Source organism: Musca vetustissima, unplaced genomic scaffold (genome assembly GCF_032173495.1).
Source record: "Musca vetustissima isolate MV318-11 ecotype Yass unplaced genomic scaffold, APGP_CSIRO_Mvet_v1 utg39538, whole genome shotgun sequence".
Taxonomy (NCBI): domain Eukaryota; kingdom Metazoa; phylum Arthropoda; class Insecta; order Diptera; family Muscidae; genus Musca; species Musca vetustissima.
Window position 1 is genome coordinate 181 of NW_026875875.1, and position 22631 is coordinate 22811.

The 22631-nt window shown below is 32.2% G+C and overlaps 1 protein-coding gene across 1 annotated transcript in view; it reads left to right on the plus strand.

Annotated features, from left to right (window-relative positions):
* Window positions 1-1384: 1384 nt before the first annotated feature.
* The window catches only part of LOC133338397 (transcription factor collier), a gene marked incomplete at its 5' end in the record, with an annotated part of 62198 nt that continues 40951 nt past the window's right edge, over window positions 1385-22631 (plus strand). Inside the window, one exon of the mRNA XM_061546571.1 lies at window positions 1385-1440. Coding sequence (XP_061402555.1) covers window positions 1385-1440 — 56 coding nt within the window. The remainder of the gene's footprint in view (window positions 1441-22631) is intronic.

Genomic DNA, 22631 nt, shown 5'->3' on the forward strand with positions numbered 1-22631 from the left:
TTTTTGAAAAGAATTGTCTCATATTTGGTATTTTGGGTTGTTATTGGGTAGCAAATCTTCCAACCAAAAATTATAATTTTTGGTTGACTTTTAAGGGTAGCCCCCACATAAGGGTACCCCTCGAATTTCGATGTTTTCAGTTTCAGGTTCCTCCCGAATTTCGATATTCTAGGGATCTTAGGCATGTTTTCCCACCGAATTGTCTCGAATTTGGTATTTGGAGTTCTCATGGGGTAGTAAATCTCTCTGCCATAAATTATCGAAATCGATCCACTTCTCAGTATAACCCTCATATAAAGGTACATTCCGAATTTCGATATTTTGGGGGATTTTTGACACGTTTTTCTACAAATTGTCTCGAATTTGATATTTGGAGTTCTCATTGGGTGGCAAACCTCCCTACCAAAAATTATTAAAATTGCTCCACTTTTAAGGGTAGTCCCCATATAAGGGTACCTCACGAATTTCGATATTTTGCCAATTTTGGGCCCATTTTTTAACTGAAATGTCTCGAATTTGGTATTTTGGGTACTCACTGGGTGTCAAATCTCCCTACCAAAAGTTATTAATTTTGCTCCACTTTTAAGGGTAGACCCCATTTAGGGGTACCTTCCGAATTTCTATATTTTGGGGGTTTTAGATACCTACGTTTTTCAACCGGATTTTCTCAAATTTGGTATTTTGGATTCTCACTGGGTATAAAATCTCCCTACCAAATTTTTTTTAAAATTGCTGTACTTTTAAGGGTAGCCCCCATATAAGGATACCTTCCGAATTTCAATATTTTGGGGATTTTTGGTCAGTTTTTCAACAGATTTGTCTCAAATTTGATATTTTGAGTTCTCATTAGGTTGCAAATCTCCATACCAAAAATTATCAATTTTGGTTCACTTTTAAGGGTAGCCATCACATAAGGGTACCTCCCGAATTTCGATATTTTGCCAATTTTGGGCACATTTTTTTTAACTGAAATGTCTCGAATTTAGTATTTCAGATTCTCAGTGGGTATAAAATCTCTCTGCCAAAAATGATCGAAATCGCTCCACTTCTCAGTATAACCCTCATATAAGGGTACATTCCGAATTTCGATATTTTGGGGGATTTTTGACACGTTTTTCTACAAATTGTCTCGTATTTGGTATTTGGGATATTCATTAGGTATAAGATCTTCCTACAAAAAATTATTATAATTAGTGTAGTTTTAAGGGTAGCCCTCATATAGCTGTACCTCCCGAATTTCGATATTTTGGAGATTTTTGGCACGTTTTTCAGTTGAATTGGCTACAATCTCCTATTTTGTGTTCTCATATCGATTTTTTATTTTTTTTCATATCTCTGATTATTTTCTAATTATCATTATTTTTTGTTTCCTCCCACATTCCAGGTGCCCGCCAAGAACAGGACATATTTGTGCGTCTCATCGATTCGGTGACCAAGCAAGTAAGTACCAGCCCTCCTCTCCTCTTATTATTTTTTTTTCTACAAAAAAATATTCCTTTGAACTATCATAAATCACCCAATAAATTGCAATTTGTTTTTGGACCAGAAAAAAAAACAAAAATCCGCCACAATGCACCATGCACAGCCATAGGTCACGCGTTGACGAGCAGCTACCGAACCGAAAGCCATTAAAAATGGCAAACAATTCAAATGGAGAAGGAAAAAAACAAACCCAATAATTGAGACATAAGTTGCATACCGAAATTGATTGTCACAGTTAATTAAGTGCGTCCGGCACGCATCGTTCTTCGTTCGAACTCGGCAATCAATAAATTGAGTTGTTAGGGTCGCAAAAAACACCACCACCTAGGCTAGAGAGGTGTTTGCAGGGAAAAAAGAAATGAGAAATGAAATTGTTCGCCAGGAAAAAGAAATTAAGCCATTACCCTGTGTTTGCGATTGGCAAAGGTAGCGCCCACCAAAAAAGGATTATTTTTCTTCCTGTTTGTGCAAGGTAAATCCTTTTGGGGGTTAGATTTTAGAGAAACTGCATATAACAGCAGTTTTTTCGAAGTTAGGAAAATTTGTGGAAAAAAATCTATGGGCCATATGTCTTGTTTGTTTGTTGACTTGGCCAAAGATTGCATGTCCAAGCCTTTATGCATTCTAAAAGGACTAAATGTCCTTCCAGCTTGCACTACTAAATTACAGCACTTTTTTTTAACTAGGTGGATTTTTTTCTTCTGCGTCAGGGGGTTCTTGCCCAGCTTTTTGTTGTTGTTGTTCTTTGTTTGTGTAGCATTTGGTGTTATTGCTGTTGTTGGTGTTGTTGGTGTTGTTGGTGTTGTTGTTTCAAGGGCAATTAATTTCTAGAAGTGACAAATTTTTATTGACTCCATACACACACACACACAGCAACATGCCAGAGCAAAATCATTGTGGGTGGGGGAGAATTGTTTTCTTTGTGTGCGTGCGTGTGTGTGGCTATGTGACTGTGTCTGTGTGCTTGCTGCGAGCCCATGTGCATTTATTTTTAGCCCAAAAGGGGAGGTGGATCGGATCATTATTATTTTTTTTTTTTTTTTGAAAAAAAATTTTTTTTTTGATTTCTTTTTTGTTGTTGTTTTTTTTATTTTCTTCTTGTTATCACTCTTGTTATTGTTATGGCATGTGCCACATGTCAAAGCTACAAAGATACCCCTTTTTGTTGTTTAGAGTTTTTTGTTGTTGTTGTTTTTTTATCGCCCAGCTAATATTTCGAATTGATCATCATGTGTTGTAGTTGTTGCTATTGTCGTTATTGTTTAACTATCGATTAGCCGAAGTGACCTCTTTGTTGCTGTCCAATATGAAATCAATGAGCCATGTGGCTTTTTTATTTTCAATACGAAACTTCGATTTAGTTTTTTGTTTTAAAATATATTTTTTTGATAGGGAGGGGGGCAATAAATGACCCCATCAAAAAAAAAAAAATGATTACCAGATAATGGCAGGGCATGACAATAAGGCAGAAAAAAATTATTTTGCAATTTTTTCGAATATTTAGCAATTTTCAATGTGAGATGAGGACACACAAAAAACAGATTTCGATAAGAGAACTATCAACCAGATTTTTTTAAAGGGTCTATTAGCTGCGATTTTTTTTTTTTAATGCGAAGCAAAGCCATCCCCTTGATTCTCAAATATAAAGAACATAAATGTAGAGATTTCAAATATTTAACTTAGAGCTTCAAAATTTGGTACATACATTACTACCACTCCTAGGATTTATGGTATTGAAAATGGGATATATGGGTCCAAGTTTTGCTATAGCCCCTTTGAAGTGTACTCCCAAATTTTCGATATTTTAAGAATTTTGTTCACATTTTTTGCAATTAAATTGGCTGTAATTTGGTATTTTGGGTTCTCATTGGATAGAAAATATCCCTGCCAAAAATTAATAATATCGGTCCAAGTTTCGGGGTAGCTCCCATAGAAAGCTACCCATCGATATTCGATATTTTATGAATTTTGTTCACATTTTTTTTTTCAATAAAATTGGCTGTAATTTGGTATTTTGGGTTCTCATTGGATAGGCAATCTCTCTACCAAAAATTAACAACATCGGCCAACGATTCGGGGTAGCCACCATAGAAGGCTAACCACCGATATTCGGTGTTTTAAGGGTATCGGGTACATTTTTTCAACCAAATTGGCTGCAATTTGCTATTTTGGGTTCTCATTGGATAGAAAATCTCTCCGCCAAAAATTAACAATATCGGTCAATGTTTCGGGGTAGCTCCCATGAAAGGCTACCCGCCGATATTCGATATTTTAGGCATTTTGGGCACATTTTTTCAAACAGATTGCCTTTAATTTGGTATTTTGGGTTCTCATTAGATAGAAAATCTCTCTGCCAAAAATTAACAATATCGGTACATGTTTCAGGGTAGCTCCCATAGAAGGCTAACCACCGATATTCGGTGCTTTAAGCATTTTTGGCACATTTTTTGCAAACAAATTGCCTTCAATTTGGTATTTTGGGTTCTCATTGGACAGAAAATCTCTCTGCCAAAAATTAACAATATCGGTTCATGTTTCGGGGTAGCCTCCATTGAAGGGTACCTCCCAAATTTCGATATTTAGAGGAATTTGAGCACATGTTTCAACCAAATTGGCTGCAATTTGCTATTTTGGGTTCTCATTAGATAGACAATCTCTCCGCCAAAAATAAGCAATATCGGTTCATGTTTCAGGGTAGCTCACATAGAAGGCTACCCGCCGATATTCGGGGTTTTAAGCATTTTGGGCACATTTTTTGCAAACAAATTGCCTTTAATTTGCTATTTTGGGTTCTCATTGGGTTGAAAATCTCTCTGCCGAAAATTAACAATATCGGTCCAAGTTTCGGGGTAGCCTCCATTGAAGGGTACCTCCCAAATTTCGATATTTAGAGAAATTTGAGCACATTTTCTCAACCTAATTGGCTGTTATTTGGTATTTTGGGTTCTCATTGGATAGAGAATCTCTAAACCATAAATCATCAATATCGGCCCACCTTTCGGTATAGCTCCTACTGCAGGACACTCTCACTATTTCATTATTTTGGGGAATTTGAGGACATGCGATATTCGATATTTTATGAATTTTGTTCACATTTTTTTTTTTCAATAAAATTGGCTGTAATTTGGTATTTTGGGTTCTCATTGGATAGGCAATCTCTCTACCAAAAATTAACAACATCGGCCAACGATTCGGGGTAGCCACCATAGAAGGCTAACCACCGATATTCGGTGTTTTAAGGGTATCGGGTACATTTTTTCAACCAAATTGGCTGCAATTTGCTATTTTGGGTTCTCATTGGATAGAAAATCTCTCCGCCAAAAATTAACAATATCGGTCAATGTTTCGGGGTAGCTCCCATGAAAGGCTACCCGCCGATATTCGATATTTTAGGCATTTTGGGCACATTTTTTCAAACAGATTGCCTTTAATTTGGTATTTTGGGTTCTCATTAGATAGAAAATCTCTCTGCCAAAAATTAACAATATCGGTACATGTTTCAGGGTAGCTCCCATAGAAGGCTAACCACCGATATTCGGTGCTTTAAGCATTTTTGGCACATTTTTTGCAAACAAATTGCCTTCAATTTGGTATTTTGGGTTCTCATTGGACAGAAAATCTCTCTGCCAAAAATTAACAATATCGGTTCATGTTTCGGGGTAGCCTCCATTGAAGGGTACCTCCCAAATTTCGATATTTAGAGGAATTTGAGCACATGTTTCAACCAAATTGGCTGCAATTTGCTATTTTGGGTTCTCATTAGATAGACAATCTCTCCGCCAAAAATAAGCAATATCGGTTCATGTTTCAGGGTAGCTCACATAGAAGGCTACCCGCCGATATTCGGGGTTTTAAGCATTTTGGGCACATTTTTTGCAAACAAATTGCCTTTAATTTGCTATTTTGGGTTCTCATTGGGTTGAAAATCTCTCTGCCAAAAATTAACAATATCGGTCCAAGTTTCGGGGTAGCCTCCATTGAAGGGTACCTCCCAAATTTCGATATTTAGAGAAATTTGAGCACATTTTCTCAACCTAATTGGCTGTTATTTGGTATTTTGGGTTCTCATTGGATAGAGAATCTCTAAACCATAAATCATCAATATCGGCCCACCTTTCGGTATAGCTCCTACTGCAGGACACTCTCACTATTTCATTATTTTGGGGAATTTGAGGACATGCTTCATCAAAATTGGCTGTAATTTAGTATTTTGGCATCTCATTGGGTAACAAATCATCACACCAAAAATTATAAATATTGGTGGACTTTTCAGGGTAGCCTCCATATAAGGGAGCCTTCCGAATTTCCCTATTTAGGGGATTTTCCGCAATTGTTTCAATCGAATTGGCTTTAATTTGTTATATTGAGTTCTCCTAAGATAGAAAATCTCTCTGCCAAAAATTAACAATATCGGTCCATGTTTCGGGGTAGCCACCATTGAAGGGTACCTCCCAAATTTCGATATTTAGAGATATTTGAGCACATTTTCTCAACCTAATTGGCAGCTATTTGGTATTTTGGGTTCTCATTGGATAGAGAATCTCTAATCCATAAATCATCAATATCGGTCCACCTTTCGGTATAGCTCTCACTGCAGGGTACCTTCACTATTTCATTATTTTGGGGATTTTGATGACATGGTTTCATCAAAATTGGCTATAATTTAGTATTTTGGCATATAATTGGGTAACAAATCTCCCCACCAAAAATCATAAATTTGCGTCGACTTTTTATGGTAGCCCCCATATGAGGGAACCTTCCGAATTTCGCTATTTACGGGATTTTAAGCAATTGTTTCAATCGAATTGGCTGTAATTTTGTATTTTGAGTTCTCCTAAGGTAGAAAATCTCCATACCAAAAATTATCTACATTGGTCCATTTTTAAGGGTAGTCCCCATTGAGCGGTACCCCGCATTATTCGGTATTTGGGAGATTTTGAGCAGGTTTTTAAAACGATTTGGCTGTAATTTGATATTTTGGGTTCTCATTGGGTAGAAAATCTCCATGCCAAAAATTATCAAAATTGGCCCATTTTTAAGCGTAGCCTCCATTGAGCGGAACCTCCCAAATATAGACATTTTGAAATTTTTGGTACATTTGTCAACCAAATTGGCTGTAATTTGTTATGTTGAGTTCTCCTAAGGTAGAAAATCTCTATACCAAAAATTATCTACATTGGTCCATTTTTAAGGGTAGTCCCCATTGAGCGGTACCCCGCATTATTCGGTATTTGGGAGAAAATCTCCATGCAAAAAATTATAAAAATTGGTCTACTTTTTAGGGTAGTCCCCATTTAAGGTTACCTCCGAAATTTCGTTGTTTAGAGAACTTCGAGCACTTTTTTTTTTTTTTTTGAATAAAATTTGGTGCAATTTGGTATTTTGGATTCGCATTGTGTAGAAAATATTCCCACCAAAAATTATCAACATTGGTTCATTTTTAATGGTAGCTCCCATATAAGGGTACCTCCCGAATTTCAATATTTTAGATTTTTTGGGTACATTTTTCAACCAAATTTGCTGTAATTTGAGACACTGGGCTCTCATTGGGTCGAAAATATTCCCACCAAAAATCATCAAAAATCACCCACTTTTAAAGGTAGCCCCCATATAAGGGTATCTTCCGAATTTCGATATTTTAAGGCTTTAGGGCAAGTTTTTCAATCGAATTGCCTACAATTTGGTATTTTGGGTTGTCATTGAGTAGCAATGATCCCCACCAAAAATTATTAATTTCAGCCCAACTTTTAAGGTAGCCCCCATATGAGTTTATCTTCCGAATTTCGATATTTTATGGGAATTCGTACGATGTTTCAAACGAATTGGCTTTAATTTAGTATTTTGGTTTAATATTGGATAGCAAATATGCATACCAAAACTTATCAACATTGGTTCACTTTTAAGCGTAGCGTAGGTTACCACCCGAATTTCGATATTTTGATAATTTTTGGTCAATTTTTTTCAATCGAATTGGCTGTAATTTAGTATTTTGGTTTATCATTGGGTAGCAAATATCCCCACTAAAAATTATGAATATTGGTCCACTTTTAAGGGTAGCCTCCATATGAGGTTACCTCCCGAATTTCGATATTTTGAGAATTTTTGTCAATTTTTTCAATCAATTGGCTGTGATTTTGAATATTGCTTTATTTTTGGGTGTGTTAAATCTCCCTACCAAAAATTATCAACATTGGTTCACTTTTAAGGGTAGCTCCCATATAAGGATACCTCCCGAATTTCGATATTTTGAGAATTTGAGGGTAATTTTTTAATCGAATTGGTTGCAATTTAGTATTTTGGTTTATCATTGGGTAGCAAATCTCCCTACCAAAAATTATCAATTTCGGATTAACTTTCAGGGTAGCCCCCATGTAAGGGTACCTCACGAATTTCGATATTTTGAGGAAGTTGGTAACTTTTTTCAATAGAATTGGCGGCAATTTAGTACTTTGGTATATCATTGGATAACAAATCTGCCCACTGCATTCACTTTTAAACATAGCCCCCATAGAAGGATACCTGCCGATTTTCGATATTTTGAGAATTTTTGGTTATTTTTTCAATAGAATTGGCTGAAATTTAATATTTCCGATTCTCATTGGGTACCAAATCTGACCACCAAATATTATTAACATCGGTCCACGTTTTGGTATAGCGCCCATATAAAGGTACTTGCCGAATTTCGAAGTTTTGAGGCTATTGGACTTATTTTTCAACCGAATTGGTTTTAATTTGGATTTTATGATTTTTATCGGGTAAAAAATCTCCATACCAAAAATTATTTATTTCGGTCCAACTTTCAGGGTAGCCCCCATATAAGGGTATCTTCCGAATTTCGATATTTCGGTAATTTTGGGGACATTTTTAACCACCAAAAGAACTGTAATTTTATATTTCCGATACTCACTGGGTAACAAATGTGTCTACCAAAAATTATTAATATTGACTTAAGTTTCGGTGTAGGTTCCATATGGAGGTACCTACGAAATTTCGCAATTTTGAGGACATTTTTAACCGAATTTCCTGCTGTCAAATATTCCTACAAAAAAAAAAGCATTAAGCGGTAGTTCTCAAATTTCGATATTTTTAATTGAATTTTGTGGTAGTTCTCAAATTTCGATATTTTTAATTGAATTTTCCGCCTTATATATCCGGAATTTGGTAGCTTGTTTTCTGCCGACAGAAAATTTCCATGGCATAGCCTTTTTCAGAAATTTGTATAGCATACTTTTAGGTTTATATGGAGAAATCAGCTGGTAAAATTTCCTAACATAGAAAAGAGTCGAAGAAATATTAAATATTTATACAGCCTATCTTCAGGAGAAATATTTTTGTCTTCATACATTTGTATAGCATACTTTTAGGTCTGTATGGGGGGACAATCAGCTTGAAATGTCCCCTAAAAAGGATGTAGGTCCCCAATTATATTTTCAATATTTAAAATTCCATATTTAACCCGGAATTTGAAAATTTTTCTGTTAGCAAAGAGAGCATCGATTTTTTTTTCCCAGAGAGTAAAACCTCGATTTAAAATTTCAAACGTTCCCACACTTAATTTGCAGCCAGCAGAAAAAAAGGCTTATACCTTTGAAATGAGCATTCCTTCTAAGCCACCAAAAGGAGCAGGAGAATGATTAGTCCTGGTGGTGGTTCGAAGAAAAAAAACTGAAACTGAACAATCACTTGATCCGATTATTTAGATTAAAGTTATATCATTACGATAAGATAACAGGGGCAAAAAATGGAAATTGTAGCAGTTGTAGGTAACATGAGCGGAGTGGTGTGTGGAGTGGAGTGTGTCCTTTGTTTGAGCTACTGCTTAACAAAAATGTCCTGCCTTAATTTTTTGGTGAGTGTGAGGATTTTTTTTTAAGGGATGATTTCGATTTTGAAAATTCTTGGGGCGTTTGTTTTGCGAAGGCTAGGTAATGATTTTAAATTTTGAATAACGATTTTCAAATGGAAACTAATTTGTTAGGGAAAAGGGAGGGAAGAGGGTAAGGGGGAGACGATTTTGAAAAATTGGAATTTAGAGATGAAAGATTTTTTTTTTTAAATTTTTGATTACAATTTGAAAATCGGGTTTCCTATTTTTAATTTTTTTTTTTTAATTTTAATTTCCTTACTAAATTTCCTAAACCTCTCTTTAAAAAAGCCGTTGCCAATTGACCTTTTGTATCCCGCCAAATAAAAAATATGCTCTATACCATAATAAATAGTTCGGCTAATCATGGACGTCATCATTATGGTTATTGTTTTTATGGTGCCAAAACAGCCCTCCTCTAACAAAATCTGACAAAAGGGCGAAGTGGAGGCACATCCTTTTGTAGCACGCGAATAATGCAGACAAAATGTGAAAATATCGAAAAAATATGACAAATAAAACGTCGGACAATGGAATGCAGCAAACTGGCAAACTGTGCGGAAGGTCCTGTTTATGTTCGCCTCGAACAAAACCAAAAAAAACGAAAATAATGCGTAAAATCGCGATAAGTTGTTGCTGGCTGGATGGCTGGCTGGTTGGCTGTTCGGTTGGCCATATGCAGTTCCAATAAAAATGCCCCACAATTTTTGGCATTGCATTCGATTCGCATTTGGTTTCAGGTTATTGCAGGCTGCCTCGCTTCTGCTCTCTCTTTTATGAAATATGATACTATTGTAGCCAATCGACGGCGAAAACAAAAAAAAAAAATAATCTTCAAGCCATATCAGCACGTGGTGGCAGGACATCATCATCATCATGATGTGTCCTCAAATTACAGGCAATTGCCACAAATAGTGCCTTCCTTCCTACCTTCCATCCTGGCACTGACAGTCAAAAACAACCATCCTTTTTTTTCTTGTTGATTTCCATACTTATTTCCTTCCGTCGAGCCTTCCTGTGCAAGTGTGCCGCATGCCTACCCCGCTACCCGGTCGTTATCCACAATCACAAAAGAATTTATGTGTAGATTAAGCGCTTTAAAAGCATTTGTAACCTGGTATCTGATCAAGTGTAATTATGAATATTTTTTGTGTGTCGGTCCATCCAGAATTTTTATCAGCAGCATCGGCGAGCGTCATCATCATCTCTCCAACACATTAGGGTGACTAGTTTTCTGTTTTTTGTGTGATGGTTTTCCTGCCTCTATTTTTAACCCTTCTTAAGTTTTAAATTACAATTGTAATATGAAAATCGAGAATGACATTCGGCAATAAAAATCATGTGGCCTGGATTAGTCCGCCAGTCATGTAGAAAATAATAATCGGTGTAATTTGAGTGAAAGGCTTAAGTGTTTGCGATTTTTTTTTTGGTCGGCATATTGGTAATTTTCACAAACCAAACGCTAAGAGGAATATATTGCGAATTTAATCAAAAAAATGAAGTATACTTCAAGGCGCATATTATGAAATTTTTTGAAGCATACATCGGGGCAATAATTTGCGATTTTTTTTAACGAATCTTGGACTAACAAAATCTCTAGAATTTAATTATACTGAACTAAAAAAATATTAAAACCTGCTTTTAGAGTAAAATTTTCAATTCTTTTGAGGTCTACTTTAAGGCAGTTTAATACGAATACTTTGATGCATACTTCGGGGCAATAATTTGCGATTTTTTCAAAGATTTTTTTTCATTGACGATTTCGATGGACTTTAATTATTCTTAACAAGAAGATATTAAAGTCTACTTTTAGAGAATAAATAAAAAATTGCTGAGGTCTCTTTTGGATTCCCAACTAAAATTGGTTTAGGTATACTTTTAGGCAATTGTATTTTCATTTTTTGAGGTCTACTTCTAGGCACTAGGAAAACGAACAATTGAAGCATATAAAGTCTAATTGTAAAGAATATATAAAATTTGCTGAGGTATCTTTTGGGTTCCGAACTAAAATATGTTTAGGTATACTTTTAGGCATTAGCATCTTCATGTTTTGAGGTCTACTTCTAGGCAGTACGAATATGAATATTTTCAGGCATACTTCATGATAATAAATTGCGACTGTTTTTCAAAAAAATTTTGGAGTGCCAATTGCGCCTAGAATTTAAAGTGTCAAAGTGATTAGAATATAAGGTCTGTTTTTAGGCAAAATTTCTACTTGTAAGGTCTGCTTCTAGGCAATTTAATAAGCCTATTAATGACACTCATTTGGAATTTTTTAAAGATTTTTTTTATATTCACAAAATCTCTAGAATTTAATTATGCTTCACTAAAAGATATTAAGGTATACTTTTAGGCAATATATTTAAATTTTTCACGGCCTACTTCTAGGCATTTTTATACAAATACTTTGAAGTCTAATTTAAGGCAATAAATTGTGATTGTTTTGTAAAGAAATTTTGAATTCCGAAATTAAAGTTGTTTAGGTATACTTTTAGGCAATGGTATTTTCATTTTTTTTTTTTTTTTTTGAGATATACTTCTAGGCAGTACAAATACGAATATTTGAAGCATATCTCAAGACAATAAATTCTGATTTTTTTAAAAGACATTTTTGGAGTGGCAAAGCGACTAGAATTTGTAGTGACAAAGTGTTTAGAATTTAAGGTCTGCTTTTAGGCAAAATTTCTACTTGTAAGGCCTACTTCTAGGCAGTACAAATACGAATATTTAGAAGTCTACTAATGGTAATAATTTGGAATTTTTAAAATAATTTTTTGTATTCACGAAATCGTTACAATTTAATTATGCTTCAGTAAAAAATATAAAGGTATACTTTTAGGCAATATATTCAAAATTTTTGCAGCCGACTTCTAGGCAGTTTTATACAAAATATTTTGAAGACTAATTTATGGCAATGAATTGTGATTTGTTTTAAAGACATTTTCAATCCCGAAATTAAAAATGTTTAGCAGTACAAAGGCGAATGTTTTGAAGCATACTTTAAGGCAATAAATTGGGACTTTTTTCAACGAATTTTTTGGAAAGACGAAATCATTTAAATTATACTGAAATAAAAAAAAAATTAAGGCCTGCTTTTAAAATATATTGATGTCTACTTTTAGGCATTATATTCAATTTTTGCGGCCTACTTCTAGGCAGTAAAAATAAGAATATTTTGAAGCATACTTGAAGGCAATAAATTGCGACTTTTTTACAAAGAATTTTTGGTGTGACGAATATTCGTCGAATATTATACTGAACTAGAAAATATTTATGTCTGCTTTTAACTGATATTGAAGTCTACTTTTACGCAATATATTCACAATTTTTGAGGTCTACTTCTAGGCAATTTTTTACAAATATATTGAAGCTTAATTAAGGGCAATAAAATGGGATGTTTTAAAGAATTTTGAATCCCGAAATTAAAAATGTTTAGTTCTCTGCTTAAGCAATAACATTTTTAATTTTTGAGGTCTACTTCTATGCAGTAAAAATACGAATATTTTGAAGCCTACTTTAAGGCAATAAATTGCGACATTTTTCAAAGAATTTTTAAAATTATAAAACCACTAGATTTTTGTCAAAGAAATTTTGAATGCCGAAATCAAAAATGTTTAGTTCTCTACTTTTAGGCAATAGTTTTTTCTATATTTGAGGCCTACTTCTAGGCAGTACAAATACGAATATTTTGAGGCATACTTTAAGGCAATAAATTGAGATATTTTTTCAAAGAATTTCGGTGTGATGAAATTGTTAGAATTGAACAATACTGAACTAAAAAAATTGAGATCTGCTTTTAAAAGATATTGAAGTATATTTTAAGTAACACATTTACAATTTTTGGAGTCTACTTGTAGGCAATTTTTTTTACTAATATATTAAAGCCTAATTTAGGGCAATAAATAGGGTTTTTTTTGAAGAAATTTTCAATCCCGAAATTAAAAATGTTTAGTTCTCCGCTTAAGCTATAATATTTTCCTTTTTTGAGGTCTATTTTAGTCAGTACGAATACGAATATTTTAAAGCATACTTTAAGGCAATAATTTGCGAACATTTTGCAAAGAATTTTTTGAATTACAAAATGACTAGAATTGAATTAAACTGAACTATTTTTGCGACTATAATTGCGACTTCACTAAAACTGAACTATACTAAACTAAAAAATGAAATATATTGAGGCCTATTTTTAGGCAATATATTCCAAATTTTTCTGAGGTATACTTTAAGGCAATAAATTGTGATTTTTTTTGAAAAATTTTCAGAAGTACTGTATTGGATTTTCTGATAGGCATTCACTTTTCTTTGCTGTCCATAATTTTTACTGAATTGGAAAAGAAATTTGGTGGCCTACTTCTAGGCAGTATATTAAAATAAAACTCCAAATCTGCATCTAGGCATTAAATTTATATTTTTTGAGAATTTCTGAGGAACACTAAATTAACAATATTGGTAATTTGTGACACAATATTAGAAAAAAAACTCCAGAATTATAAAAAAATTGCCTACTTTTATGCTATTTATTATGACATATTTTATAGCCTAATTCAAGGCAACAAATTGCCATTTTTTGAAGAATTTTTGGATTGAAAAATTTTTAGGTCAATAAAGAATATTTATAGGCATAAAACTATTGAGGCTTAAAACTATTTATAGGCATAAAAGTATTGATTATGCCACTAGACATAATATTAAGAAAAATATTGAGGCCTACATCAGGGTAATAAATTCCTAAAACTAAAATTTGATCACTTCTGAAGGTGCTGATTTTTTCAAGAATTTTTGGAATAGTAAAACATATTTTTTTTTTAAATTTGAACAAATAGTCAATTGAGCTGTATTTGTTCTGATTTTACTTCCCTTTAAAAAACTTTAAAAAATAATTAAAATCAAAAATTTCATAATTTTCACTTCTTAAATCACTTAATGTACGCACCCAATCATATTCATAACTTTATGTTCCATTAAATGAGTATGAAATGAGCCAAAAGAAGAACGAGAGAGAGAGGGGAGAGGAAGCGAGATATGGTTATTAACGATACTGGGTGTCATTTATCAATTTGTTGGCCATAATAAGTGGATACAGCAGAATTACAAAAAAACAGAACGGATATGGATGTGGTTATGTTAATGTGTGACAATGTGTATGGGTGTGTGTGTGTGCATTTGTATGCATTCAGGCCTTTGCTATGCCTTTTTGAGTGTTAATTAAGCGATAAAATTAATTCGAACGTCAACACTTTACATTACATTACATGGTCGAATGTCCGTCCGTCCCTCCGTCCGACCAATTCACATCATTTCAGTTCGACATCAATGGTGGCAAAAAAACATGATGAAATATAATGTATGCACCTTGTAACAATTTTACAACAACAACAACAAAAGTGAACAACATCAATGAAAGCCTAAAGGTGGATGGGGGGGGGGGGCGGGGGACATATCCAGCATCGTTGGCCTGATAAAAGTGCAAATATGGCTGTTCATAATAGGTTTTGCAGAAAAATTTGCATATGCGAACACACAAACAAACACACAGCCACACACACACATGTGAGCCAGCCATTATTCGGATGTTGTGTTGCAACGCCCCATAATACAGCCAAACAACAAACTGCGGATATTTAAAAATGATAAAAGCAGCAACAACAACAACAGCAAAACTGAACACAAAAGATAAACCCTGTGAATGTATGGCTGCTGCTGCTCCATGTGAACGAGTTGCCGGTGATGATGACGATGATAATGGTAGTGATGATCTCACTCCCCACATTGCCAGGGCTCCAAACGAACGACAACAACACGTTGGTTGATGAGTGCGGCTGTCACACACGCACACACACCAAAAGCAGCAACAATGCTATCAACAATGCGATTCCATTGCAATGGATCCTGCCCGTGACTGTGCGCGTGATATGTTTCTTCTTTCACCATTAATTCCGCATGAATATTGGTGGCAACATTAAGTGATAACCACAATGGCGCATTTGCTTGCCAGCCTGGCTGACTGCGTGGCATTTTAAAGCACTCCATAAATTTCCAGGCTTAATAAAATGGACAAAAACAATAATAACAACAACAACAAATATAGGGAGCAGAAAAATAAACATGCCAGAATGGACAGTAAAATGATTGCCGGCGATTGCGTTAAATGCCATAAAGAGCAGAAATATTACACGAGGAAAATAAAAAATATATCCGAGGTGGGGGAACAGTGGGGGAAAATTATAAAACAAATATTTTTGAAAAAAAAAAAAAATAAAAAAAAACAGTAAGGAAAGTAGTAAAGTCGGACTGGGCGGACCATACGATACCCTTTACCACTTTGGGTATATCCTTTAATTTCCATGTCAATGTTCCAAAGTCCATGAGACAAATTTATGGAAAACGTTTCATAACAACATTGATAAACGCTATTCGGTATGCCGCACTGTTAAAAATTTAATTTCAATCAGACACCCGTTCGAAATACATATAGAAGCTATGGCTGCATCTGCACCAATTCCAAAAAAAAAAAAAAAATCAATAACGTCATTCAAGTCTCAATTTGATGTTAATCGGACAAACATTAGGAGTTTGGAGAGCCATGTATGTAAAATCGGACCAAAATATATGAATATGTGAGAGATATATAGAAATCTGAACCGATCCTAAACTTACCATACACCATTCTGGACTCAATTCAGTACATTTTGACAAATTTTGTGCAATTCTAAGGATATATAGGGACTTTGGTTCACCATTTACCTTAAATCGGACGAAAATATATATTGGAGCTATATCTAAATCCGGACCGATTTTCAGGAAACTTAAAACACATCATAATATACCTAATTCAGTGCACTATGCCAAATTTCGTGCAAATCGAAGGATATATAGGGACTTTGATGCACGATTTACATTAAATCGGACGAAACTATATATGGGAGCTATATCTAAATCTGAACTGATTTTCAGGAAACTTAAAATACATCATCCTATACCTAATTGAGTACACTATGCCGAATTTCGTGCAAATCGAAAGATATATAGGGACTTCGATGCACCATTTACCTTACTTCGGACTGAAATATATATGGGAGCTATATCTAAATCCGGACCGATTTTCACGAAATTTAACACACATCGTTCTAGACTTAATTCAATACCCCATGCAAAATTTCGTGCAAATCGAATGATATATAGGGGCCGTTTACATTAAATCGGACGAAAATATATATGGAAGCTATATCTAAATCTGAACCGATTTCCACGAAACTTAACACACATCATTCTAGAGCTAATTCATTACGCTATGCCCAATTTCGTGCAAATCGAATGATATATAGGGACTTTGGTACACAATTTACCTTAAATCGGACGAAAATATATATGGGAGCTATATCTAAATCGGAACCGATTTCCACGAAACTTGACACACATCAGTCTAGACTTAATTGAGTATCCTATGCCAAATTTCGTGCAAATCGAAAGATATATAGGGACCGTTTACATTAAATCGGACGAAAATATATATGGAAGCTATATCTAAATCTGAACCGATTTCCACGAAACTTAACACACATCATTCTAGAGCTAATTCATTACGCTATGCCAAATCTCGTGCAAATCGAAAGATAAGTAGGGACTTTGGTACTACATTTAACTTAAATCGGACGAAAATATATATGGGAGCTATATCTAAATCGGAACCGATTTCCACGAAACTTAACACACATCAGTCTAGACTTAATTCAGTACCCTATGCCAAATTTCGTGCAAATCGAATAATGTATAGGGACTTTGGTACACCATTTACATTAAATCGGACGAAAATATATATGGAAGCTATATCTAAATCTGAACCGATTTCCACGAAACTTAACACACATCATTCTAGTCCTAATTCATTACGCTGTACCAAATTTCGTGCAAATCGAAAGATATATAGCGGCCGTTTACATTAAATCGGACGAAAATATATATGGGAGCTATATCTAAATCTGAACCGATATTTCCCAATTACAATAGGGGTTGTCCTTGGGCCAAATAAGTGACATATGCCATTTGTTATTAATTTATTTATAACAAATATAAATTTTTTAAGTGAATTTGAATATTTTTGTTTTTTTTTTTTTTTTTTTGAATGGTTACAATTTATTTCCAAATATTTTTTTTATTATTGAAAAAAAAAAAATTATTATTGAAAAAAGATATTCCCCCACTGTTCCATTGCCTGCTGCTGTCATTGTGTGTGTGTTTGTTTGATTGTTCGACAATATATTTATAGTTTATATATCTCTTTTTTATTTCATGTTTTTTTTTCTCACTTGTATCTCTTTATTTTATTATTTATGATTAAGCTGTGATTGAGCATTGACATGATATTACAATTCAAAAAAAAAAAAAAAAAAAACATTTTAAATAAAAATCCATTTAAAAATGTATACCCACCAATTATTAACAAATTAATGCTTTGATATCTTTTAAACCAGGACATGTGTCACTCTTAATTAGAATCCTTACAAAAATACACACACACAACAAGTAATAGACCTCAAAATGTGTCAACTCAAAACTAAAATCTGTCAAACCCGTGTAACAAAAACAAATAGATTTCCACCAAAAATTCTACAATTCTCTCCCTCTTTTTTTCAATTTTTTTCTTTTTGAGAAATGAAGGTAAAGTGTCTCTGTCACTTGAAAATAAAACGTTTAGTTTGAAATTGTGAAAAATTAAACTACATTTCATAGAGACGACTGACTAACTGACTCCCACATTCGAATTTCAACATTCAGATTTTGTGATTGATACACAATAAATCCATTAGAATGGCAACTAGAATTGATAGGCCACTGAAACCCAAAAAGGTGGATATTTTCCCCAAACCCTCTTAAAACAAAATATCAACGATATTTTGGGAGGAAAATATTGTTAATTTTTTTCGGCTGGTGTTTTATATTTTTTTCTATTCCAAAAAAATGAAAAAAATTTTTTTTTTTTTTGAGAGAGAAAAAATTTCCTTTCTAACCATTTTATTGCTGACAATTGAATTGTGAATTTTGCCATGCAACCAAATTCAATTTCAATTGCAATTTTTAGCCTAGCCATTGCCGGAAATTTAAATATTTGTTAATTGAATTGCAGCATTTTGGACTATCACAGAGAGTCAGAGGACAGGACAGGACTAACATATGTCTCTCTCTATGTATTTATGGAAAAAGTAAAACAAGAACAACAAAAGTCATAACTATTTAAGAAATATTCACAAAATGTTATGTAAAAATTACATTTGCCTAAAAGTAGACTTTAAAAATGATTTATTTCTTAAAAACGACTTTCAACGTGAGAGAAAAAATATTTAAAATTGCATAAAAGTAGGCTTAACAAAATATTGAAATACCTGCCTAAAATTATGCCACACAATGTCTTTCCCAATTTTTTTTTCAAATCACTACCTTACTGAGTCGAAATAATTTCCAGAAAAAAGTATTATTAGCGATGTTTGAAAAAAAATCAGCCTTGAAGTTTTTCCAAACCATTTTTTTATAAAAAGTTCTAATTTTTATAACATATTTACTTTTTTGTAAAATTTTCAATTTTTATAAAATTTTTAATTTTTATAAAATTTTGAATTTTTATAAAATTTTTAATTTTTATAAAATTTTTAATTTTTACAAAATTTCTAATTATTATAAAATGTCTAATAACATAACATTTTTCTAATTTTTATAACATTTTTCTATTTTTTATAAGATTTTTCAAATTTTTATAAAATTTTCAATTTTTATAAAATTTCTAATTTTGAAAAAATTTCTACTCAATACAACACAAGTAATACCTTTAAACTTGTATAGATATGTCAACTGACAAAACTAAAACCTGTCAACCAAAAACAGAATTTTCAACCAAAAAAATTCTCTTTATTTGAAAAATGTAAATTGTCACTGAAAATGAAGTGTTTAGTGTTTGAAATGTGAATTGTGGAAAAATTAAACTACATTTCATAGACGACAGACTGACTGAATGACTCCCAAAAATTACGATTCGAATTTTAGCATTCATTATAAGATTTTTTATAAGATTTTTCAAATTTTTATAAAATTTTCAATTTTTATAAAATTTCTAATTTTTAAAAAATTTCTAATTTTTATAAAATTTCTAGTTTTTATAAAATTTCCAATTTTTATAAAATGTCTAATTTTTATAAAATTTCTAATTTTTATAAAATTTATAATTTTAATAAAATTTTTAATTTTTATACAATTTTCTATTTTTTATATTTTTTTATAAAATATTTACTTTTTTGTAAAATTTCTAATTTTTATAAAATTTCTAATTTTTATAAAATTTTTCTAATTTTAATAAAATTTCTAATTTTAATAAAATTTCTGATTTTTATAAAATTTCTAATTTTTTATAAAATTTCAAATTTTTTTTAAATTTCGAATTTTTATAAAATTTCTAATTTTAATAAAATTTCTAATTTCAATAAATGTATAATAATAAAATGTATAATTTTGATAAAATTTCTAATTTTTAGAAAATATCTAATTTTTATAAAATTTCTAATTTTTATAAAATTTCTAATTTTTATAAAATTTCTAATTGTCTTAAAGTTTCTAATTTTTATAAAATTTTTTAATTTTATAAAATTTCTAATTTTTATAAAATTTCAAATTTTTTATAAAATTTTCAATTTGTATACAATTTCTAATTTTTCAAATTTTTATAAAATTTTTAATTTTTATAAAATTTCTAATTTTTATAAAATTTCAAATTTTTATAAAATTTCAAATTTTTATAAAATTTCAAATTTTTATAAAATTTCTAATTTTTATAAAATTATTAAATTTTATAAAATTTCTAATTTTTATAAAATTTTTAAATTTTATAAAATTTCTAATTTTAATAAAATTTCTAATTTTAATAAAATTTCTAATTTTAATAAAATTTCTAATTTTAATAAAAATTTCTAATTTTTATAAAATTTCGAATTTTTATAAAATTTGTCTAATTTTTTTAAAATTTTTCTAATTTTTATAAAATTTTTCTAGTTTCTATAAAATTTTTCAAATTTTTTTTAAAATTCCTAATTTTTATAAAATTTAAATTTTGAATTTTTATACAGTTTTAAATTTTTATAAAATTTCAAATTTTTATTTTTTATATTTTTTTTTAATTTCAAATTTATAATTTAAAAAAATATATATAAATTTTCAATTTTTGTTTTACAGCCTGTTTTTGTAAAATTCCAAACGAACGAATTCGAGTGACTTACGACCAAACTCCTTGGTTTTGAAAAATATGTCATTTATTTTTGTTTTGAATCAGAAAACATTTATAAACATAAATAAAGGTTTGGTCGTAAGTCACTCGAATTCGTTCGTTTGGAATTTTACAAAAACAGGCTGTTAATTTTCATAAAATTTGTATTAAATATGAAATATTCTTCTTGTAAAAACTAATAATTTTTCAACTCCAACAAAAATATTACTTGAAATTAGCATTTTGAAACACCAAATATTTAATTAGAACAACAAACATACACACACACTTTTTTTCTAAAAAAATCAACAAATGTTAATATTCGAACATATGTCTAGTACTCGATGTAAGCTGTCATAGAGAGGCCATGACGTAAGGCCATCCATCAAAAAAAAAAAAAACTAACAAAAAATATTGGCCAGGTTTTCAAAACTCTTGTTAACCTACATCAATTGGCAATTGGAATCAAAGAAATCCTTAAAAAATAAAAATTCTGCCATATGTAAAAATTGTCTGGGCAAACGAGACAGACGCACACTCTCACCCAAAATCACTAGGCCATAAAAACCGCAAGTGTTAAAACATTATTGGACCAGATGAGTTACCTAAAACAGGATCAAAACTATCTATTTCCCTTTTTGTTCGGGTTTTTTTTTTTTTGTTTCGTTTTACTCATCAAATTTCAAGTACAAGTACTTTTCGATGTACAGACATACACACCTCACCCCCGGTAGGACAATGCATCATGGAAGGAAATACAAACAAACAACCCATTTCAAATTGCCATTATGTGGTTGTGTGTGTGTGCGATGATGCATCATCGTCGTGATCATCAGCTTTCTCATTTGAAAGTCCTTAACATTTCAAAAACAACAACAACAAAAATAGACAATGAGCCTTCACCAACAACCAGCCAGCCAGCCAACCAGTCAGTCAGTCTAATTTGAAAATAATTAAATCTATGGAAACAAAAATACACATTAGCCGACAAAAGGCCAGGGTAGTCTTGGGCGCAGGTACATGTGTAATCCAATAGCCTTGGCTGTGCTGTATTCCAACCAGAATAAATCCTATATTTTTTTTTTTGCCTCCGGAGGGAGGGTGTAATCTACCGAGAGTTAACTCTGCAGAAAACAACAAAATTATGCAATGTGGAAAAAAGGGCCTGACAAAAGGTGGTAATAAATTCAAATGCAGTTCGGCAAGCGGGGCAACGAGGAAAAAATTTAAACAGAAGGACATAACCAACAAAGAGATAATAATTTCTGCAACAATGATTTTTAGTTGAAGCAACAACAACAAAAAAATCCACCACCAAACCAAACACTTCAACCACCACCACCACCATCGCCATCCTGACATATCCTGCATTAACAATTACTTTTGTGCTAAGGACCTAAAAAGTGTTTCCTTGTCAAATGTTGAGAGCTACCAGTTAGCTACCAAATTTTTGTTGTTGTCTAACTGGGTAACTGGCAACATATGTGTCATTTTTGTACTCCCCTCCCTCCCCCTCTGCACTACAAATAAACAAACAAGCGACCCACCAGCCAAGGACAAACAAACAATAACCTAATCAGAAATTAATTTTTGAGCCAAAAGTATCAAACACTAATCACAAGGATTTACGATCATCCCGTGTCGGTTGTGTTCGAACCCAAACAAACCCTTATGTGACACTTGTTTTATTTTCAAAACCAAACTCAAAATCCTTTAATGTAAATACAATGAATTGTGTGTTTGTGTTTTTTTCTGGGAGGATGACAAGTGTTTGGTGTCAAAGACAAATTGAAAAATGGGATAGATTTTTTTCTTTGTTTGAGGCAGGTTTGTTTTTGTCACGAAGAAAAAAAAACAGAAATCGCAGAAGGACATATGGTGAATTTTTTTAAAGGGGCTTTGGTGCACCATTTACATTAAATCGGACGAAAATATATATGGGAGCTATATCTAAATCTGAACCGATTTTCACGAAACTTAACACACATCATTCTAGACTTAATTCAGTAGGCTGTGCCAAATTTCGTGCAAATCGAAAGA